Here is a 7,263-nt window from a genome sequence, read left to right as displayed (position 1 = left end):
TGATACACAGACAGTGACATACACAAAGTATATATACACAATGATACACAGACAGTGACATACACACAGTATATACACACAATGACACACAGACAGTAGAAACACACAATGACACACACAGTGCTGTAGCAGTGCAGGTATTTCTCCTCTTGGGTACCACTGACGTCACGTGGTGCATCCCTCCCGCAAGGGATGATGGTAAAATCCCAATGTTTTCCATCAGCAGCGGAGCAGCAGTATCTGTAGGCAGGCGCATCTGATGAAAGGAGCAGGGGGCCGGGTGCCTTTGGATTTGGCTGCCCCCGGGCCGGAGCGGAGCAGAATGAGACCGGGGAGTGACCTGGGGGTCGGGTTCCATCAGGGGAGATGCTGAATTCAGGACGGTCAGTGGGAGCAAACAGCTGCCATCACACCCCCCTCCTGCAGCAGCCTGTGCCCCTGTCAGCCCATGGCCTCCTCTCAGCAGGGCTTCCCCCTATCCTTCATCCACAGGGGAAGATCTAACAGCGACCCCAGCGTCCTCACTGAACCAGGGTCGGAGTCAGAGGACAGTGCAGGTAAGAGCCATTGCAGGAGGGGGGGGGGGGTGTTATGGGGGCTCAAGTACAAGACGTCCGTCACTGACTCAGAGATGGGAGACCCCCCCCATGGGAGACACCCCCCCCTTACAACTGTCACTTCCCCATTGCCTGTCATTATTCAGTACAACTGATTAGCAGAGATCTATCTCCAACTGCTGCTGCTGCACCTCTTTGGAGGGAGGACGGGCAGTCACGACTACCACACCCCCAGTACTGCACGGGAGAGTTTATGGTAAAGAAGATATATAAATGATAGATATTCCAATTTAACTTAATTCACCCCATCCCAAGTACTTCACCTGTAACAACCATATACCTACTCCAACTGCCTAAACACATCCACCCCATCTGCCCAAATGCTCCCTAACCACATACCCTCCCCATTTGCCCAAATACTTCACCCCTACCCATTTTATTACCCCACCTGCAGAAACGCCTCACCCCTAACCACATACCCACCTTACTTGCCCAAATACTTCACCCCTACCCACTTCTCTAACCCACCTGCCCAAATACTTCACCCCTACCCACTTTTGTACCCCACCTGCCCAAACACTTCGCCCCTACCCACTTCTCTTACCAACCTGACCAAATACTTCACCTCTACCCACTTCTTTACCCCACCTGCCCAAATACTTCACTCTTAACTATTTCTTTAACCCACCTACCCAAACACTTCTCTCCTACCCATTTCTCTACCCCACCTACCCAAATACTTCACCCCTACCCACTTTTGTACCCCACCTACCCAAAAACTTCACCCATACCTATTTCTTTACCCCACCTACCCAAACACTTCTCCCCTACCCACTTCTTTACCCCACCTGCCCAAATACATCACCCCTACCCACTTCTTTACCCGACCTGCCCAAATACTTCACCCCAACCCACTTTTGTACCCCACCTACCCAAATACTTCACCCTTACCTATTTCTTTACCCCACCTACCCAAACACTTCTCCCCTACCCACTTCTCTACCCACCTACCCAAATACTTCACCCCTACCCACTTCTCTTACCAACCTGAACAAATACTTCACCCCTACCCACTTTTGTACCCCACCTGCCCAAATACTTCACCCCTACCCACTTCTTTACCCCACCTGCCCAAATACTTCATTCCTAACCACATTCTCTCACCATCTACCTAAATAATGTACCCCTTGTGTAACCCCAGCCCACTTACCCCTGCTGAGCTGAACCTCTACCCTGACCCAAAAATAAAAATACATTGAGGGGATACAATATGATTTGCAAGACGTCACTGCATTAAACATTTGTTTAGTAAGAGATTGTATTTGGTTACAAAAGTATCATCAGATTTAGAGTTTGTTTTTATATCTGTATTGTGTAACACCAGGCTGGTACTGCACTTGTTACCCCTGTATTACCTGTATTGTGATTGGCTAATACATACAGAGGGTGAAACAGAGATAGAGTGAAAGAGACACAGAACAAGAGGAAGTTAGAGAGAGTAAGAGACAGAGAGAGAGAGAGAACGAGAGAGCGGTCACTTCTATTGTTATTATTTTCTACCTCCCAGGAATAAGAGTGTGAGAAGGTCCCAGTATGGAAACAGCAGAGAATATAATGAAACAGTTCCCCCTATTTGTTGCTGCCCCCACAAGGCCTGGTCATTGTTTACCCTGCACAACTGGGAGATTGGACTGTTTCTGGGGGGGGGGGGTCAGGCTGATGCAGATCTGTGCCTATTGCAGAAAGTGGGGATTAGATGAAGGCAAAGTTAAACTGAAGCCAGTATTTATTCTGTGTGTGGGGGTCTATTCTCTAATACTGGGGTTGGTCGTGAGAGCTTAGTGCCAAGCTGTTTGTTAATTGCTGGTTCTGGGTTTGTCATTCATGATTTGTCATGCAGGGCTGTTAATGGAACAGAGGAGTGGGGCCTGTGTGTTCTGTGTCGCTATGGAGAAAAATAAGAACTAATTGAACCCCCCTCCCCAATACTAAAAGCAATTAAACCTGACAGCAAGAGTGGGCTGTGCCTTCAGTATACACAGAAATTATCAGAAATTAAAAATGATGTTCCATACAGAGCCTTCCAACCAGGGTCAACTAGTACGATCCAACTAGGGTCCTAGTAGTGCCCAGCAGTAGAAAAGACTGGAGACAGTGGGACAAGACTCACAGCTGATGGCTACATAACTGGGCCTCATTGTATCTGCATTTCAATTGGTCCTTCTCAAGACAAGAAATCAATTCCACCATTAAACAAAGTGGTCTTTGGAGTCAACATGGTTGGTCGGGGGTCTCACTCGATAGATTTACTGTTAGAAATGGCTGGGCTTGTCTTTTTATCTCTGCTCAGCAGCAAAGGAGGGTAGCTACTACTCCTTTTGTCACTGAGAAGGTAATAGCACATATATATCAATGTAAACTATATCAACCAACCAGCAGGGGGCTTATGCAGAATAACCTGCACACATCTGAACTCTGACTCGCTCCATTGTGTTTTTATTTCATTCTCTTCATACATGTAATTAGCATTAAAGGGGAAGTAAAGTCTAAAATAGAATAAGGCTAGAAATGCTGTATTTTGTATACTAAACATAAACATATACTTACTGCACCACAAGCCTAATCAAACAAATGATTTATGCTTTCAAAGTTGACCACAGGGGGTCACCATCTTGTAACTTTGTTAAACATCTTTGCAAGACCAAGACTGTGCACATGCTCATTGTGGTTTGGCTGCTTAGGGATCATCATACATCATCAAAACAGCACAAGTCAAATAATATCTGCCAGAAGCCGATACAGAAAGACTGATTAATAATCAGAATATACAGACTGCACTGGCTCCTGTGTTGTCATGTAATCTAATGTGGATTTTATAGTTTTTGTATTTTTTAATACAAACTTTCTCCAACTCTGCAGAACCAGTGGCTGCAGCAAAATAATCCCCCAAATAGAATCCCAGTTTATCTGTTTAAATCTGGCTCCATGATCTTTGTCCCTGCAGCTGGAGTTGGAAACAGTAAAGGGGATATAAAGGAAAAAATAAAATTCAATACAAATCTCAACACGGTCGCCGACTGCTCTACAGGGAAACAAACAAAGCTGCTTGAGTTCTGCATGGCTGGGAAGTAAGGCGGGGGCTCCCCCTTCTGTTCATAAGTATGATAGTTTCCCTTAGGAGCAGTTAGGGACCGTCTGACAATTCCTATCCACAGCAGTAAATGAAGGGAGAATTTCACTGCATACAGTCAGGTTTCTTATAAAAACGGTACACATTTTTTAAATTAAAGTATATTGAAGATAGGTTTCTTTTTCATTAAAGAAAGTAAAAATTTGAATTTTTTTTGCCTTTACATGCCCTTTAACTGAGTTTGTAACATCCAAAATTCACTTGCATTGCTACTAATCGTTCATTAGTCATACCTCTACATTGCTATTTCTAAGTATACTCCTCTGGCCTTTCTGTCCATTTCATACATTAACCTCTCCAGAGCTCACTTTACTGCGCTGCTGTCAGTACTATGATAAAGATGTTTTCAGGCTTTCATAGGATTAAGTGACTACACCGTTCACCTGGGGTTTTGTTGGTAAGCCTCATGTCGGCTTCACTCAATCTCCTCTAATTATTGCAACAACTTTTCGGGGGACACTTAAAACGAGTTTGTGTGTTTCATACATTAGCCTTTTCAGAGTTCAATTTATGGCACTGCTGTAAGTACTGTGATAAAGATGTCACTGTCTACCTAATGACTCACTGAGAATACAGCAAGTGCCTTGGGGAGGGGACAAATAATTGTGCGGTTAATGGGGCAGAAAAATGTTTGAGTTGTTTTGGATAGCAGAGGCAGTTAACAGGGAAGTGCGGTAGAAGAGGGTAATGCAGTGTCTGAGATTTGTCCCATAGTAACATACTGTACATATGACAACTTTATTTCTTCTACTCAACATGACAACATTTGCTTTGATTGCCTTTAAGCCTTTCCAGCCTAGAGAGGCCACTAGCCTTTATTGGACTATAAGTAAAGCAGCCTGTGCCTTTACTTGCATAAATAACATTGTTAGCTTAACTTTACCCCCCATATGTATAAATACAAATATATAGAGAAGGAATGTTCTGGGTACACAATAAGCTATACCCTCATACTGTACTGTCTAAGGGAAACAATATGGCACCTCCTTCCCATATGTATTAATACAAATATATAGAGAAGGAATGTTCTGGGCACACAATAAGCTATACCCTCATACTGTACTGTCTAAGGAAAACAATATGGCACCTCCTTTCCATATGTATAAATACAAATATACAGAGAAGGAATGTTCTGGGCACACATAAGCTATACCCTCCTACTTTACTGTTTAAGGGAAACTATACCTCCAATATGTATAAAAACAAATATACAGAGAAGGAATGTTCTGGGCACACATAAGCTATACCCTCCTACTTTACTGTTCAAGAGGAACTTTACCTCCCATATGTATAAAAACAAAATACAGAGAAGGATTGTTCTGGGTACACATAAGCTATACCCTCATACTGTACTGTCTAAGGGAACCACAACCTTTAGGGCTAGTCCACACGGGGAGATAGCGACGCGTTTGCGGTCGCGGCGACAAAGCGCCGCGACAGTCGCCGCGACCGGCGCAGGCGACAGTTTTGTATGGGCGCCTATGTAAAAACGCCTGTGCTAACCACACGAGGCGATGCGCTTTTCAACAGTCGCCTGAAAAAGCCTGGCGAGGCATTTTCAGGCGACTGTTGAAAAGCGCATCGCCTCGTGTGGTTAGCACAGGCGTTTTTACATAGGCGCCCATACAAAACTGTCGCCTGCGCCGGTCGCGGCGACTGTCGCGGCGCTTTGTCGCCGCGACCGCAAACGCGTCGCTATCTCCCCGTGTGGACTAGCCCTTATAAATATAACATAGGTCTATATAAACTAGAAAGGCAAAGGCAGCAGAGCAGAGGTCCCCCATAATATGCCCAGTCAGCAGGATTTTATAGCCATGCTGTGGTGGGGGGATGGGACAGACCATAGACATCCCTGTAGATCACCTGATGAGAAAGGATCCTACAGAGGTAGCGAGTGCATCAAGCCCCTGAGCCTCCTTTGTTTGGGATTAATTCCAGCACTGTTGGCTCCTATTCACACAAAGGAACAAAGGGATTCACTCATCACAGAGCAGAGGAGCCCCCGGGGGACAGACAAGATGCCCGGTGAATACATTTCCTTATTTATTCCCTAATTCCATTTCATACCCATCGTCTTCCCACCCAAATCACATTCTCCCTCCTTTCCATGAGGAACCTTCTGTGGGGCCTCAGATATCACAATGGCCTGTGTTGTGGTTTTGATTGGAACTGGACCAGCTATTAAATTGCATGACTTGTTCATAAATATATTGCAGCCAGCGGCAGATAAATGCACCCAATTGCTTAGTCAGCTCAGGTCTGTCAACCTCATACGGGAAATAGACTACATACTGGCAGTGGGGGTAGCACAAGATGCTGCCACTATTTATAATTAGTGTAAATAAAGGTTGTTGTAGAGCTGCCAATAGGGCCCGTTGCCTGTGTCCCTGCACAATCAATGTTTTTTTTAAATTTTTTTGGCAAAGGGCTGCAATAGCAACATTGTCCCTCACTGCTGTCCAAAATGTAGCCTTTAGCTATTGTTGGACTACTACTCCCAGAATCCCCTGAGAGCTGGTTGCTTAGAGTACTATAATAGCAGGGAGCTTGCTGGTTGGATTACAATGATGATAGGACCATCCACCACTGGCCGTTTATTGCTTAAAGGATAATAAAACCACGGGATGGGGGAGGTGTTGTCTAATATGTTGAATGAGAGAAGGCCTTGGCCAGTTGCTTGCAATCTAAAAAGGGACAATGAGCACACAAGTGCGTCTGCTAGTTTGGGACAGTTATTCTGTGTACATAATTTTTTTTATATGTATTTAAAGGGGAAGTGGACTCTGGTCTCACCTAAGGAGGTAATGGAAGCCGTGAAAGGGGCTTGAAGGACAATCTTTTGTATTAGTGAACGGGTAGAAAGGATTTCTGCGGATAAACGTTATTCTTAGAGAGATGAATGAAGGGAAATAGAGGGCAGACAGGTGGGGAAGAAGAGGACTCTGGTAAGAAGGTAAAGCAGGGGTCTCTGTCATAAGTGGTGGTCTTGGCCTGGCATCATAATGCACCAATGGGATGGCAGCACCATCCATGCTACTGATTATTAAATACACCATGGAGGGGGAAGACTTATAATACATGATTGATACTCAGAGTTCCTTGTATAACACAGCCTGCAGTCTTGTGCCTTTATATGGTCACAGAACCCCTCAGTGACTTCTAATATCCTTATAATTTACAGTAGGGGTACATTATCCCTTATAATACATGAGTGATACTCAGAGTTCCCTGTATAACTCAGCCTGCAGCCTTGTGCCTTTATATGGTCACAGAACCCCTCAGTGACTTCTAATATCCTTATCATTTACAGTAGGGGGTACATTATCCCTTATAATACATGAGTGATACTCAGAGTTCCCTGTATAACTCAGCCTGCAGCCTTGTGCCTTTATATGGTCACAGAACCCCTCAGTGACTTCTAATATCCTTATAATTTACAGTAGGGAGTACATTATCCCTTATAATACATGAGTGATACTCAGAGTTCCCTGTATAACTCAGCCTGCAGCCTTGTGT

At 44.6% G+C, this 7,263-nt stretch overlaps 1 protein-coding gene across 3 annotated transcripts in view; it reads left to right on the top strand.

The window, feature by feature from the left end:
* Positions 1-200: 200 nt before the first annotated feature.
* Positions 201-7,263, top strand: part of phactr3.L (phosphatase and actin regulator 3 L homeolog) — a 76,308-nt gene continuing 69,245 nt past the window's right edge. Inside the window, exon 1 of one of the 3 annotated variants that reach the window (XM_018234618.2) lies at positions 201-557. In XM_018234618.2, the coding sequence (XP_018090107.1) occupies positions 449-557 (109 nt within the window). In that variant the 5' untranslated portion in view covers positions 201-448. 3 annotated transcript variants of the gene reach the window in all.

Source organism: Xenopus laevis, chromosome 9_10L, assembly GCF_017654675.1.
Source record: "Xenopus laevis strain J_2021 chromosome 9_10L, Xenopus_laevis_v10.1, whole genome shotgun sequence".
Classification (NCBI taxonomy): Eukaryota; Metazoa; Chordata; class Amphibia; order Anura; family Pipidae; genus Xenopus; species Xenopus laevis.
This window is presented reverse-complemented; position numbering and strand designations above follow the sequence as displayed.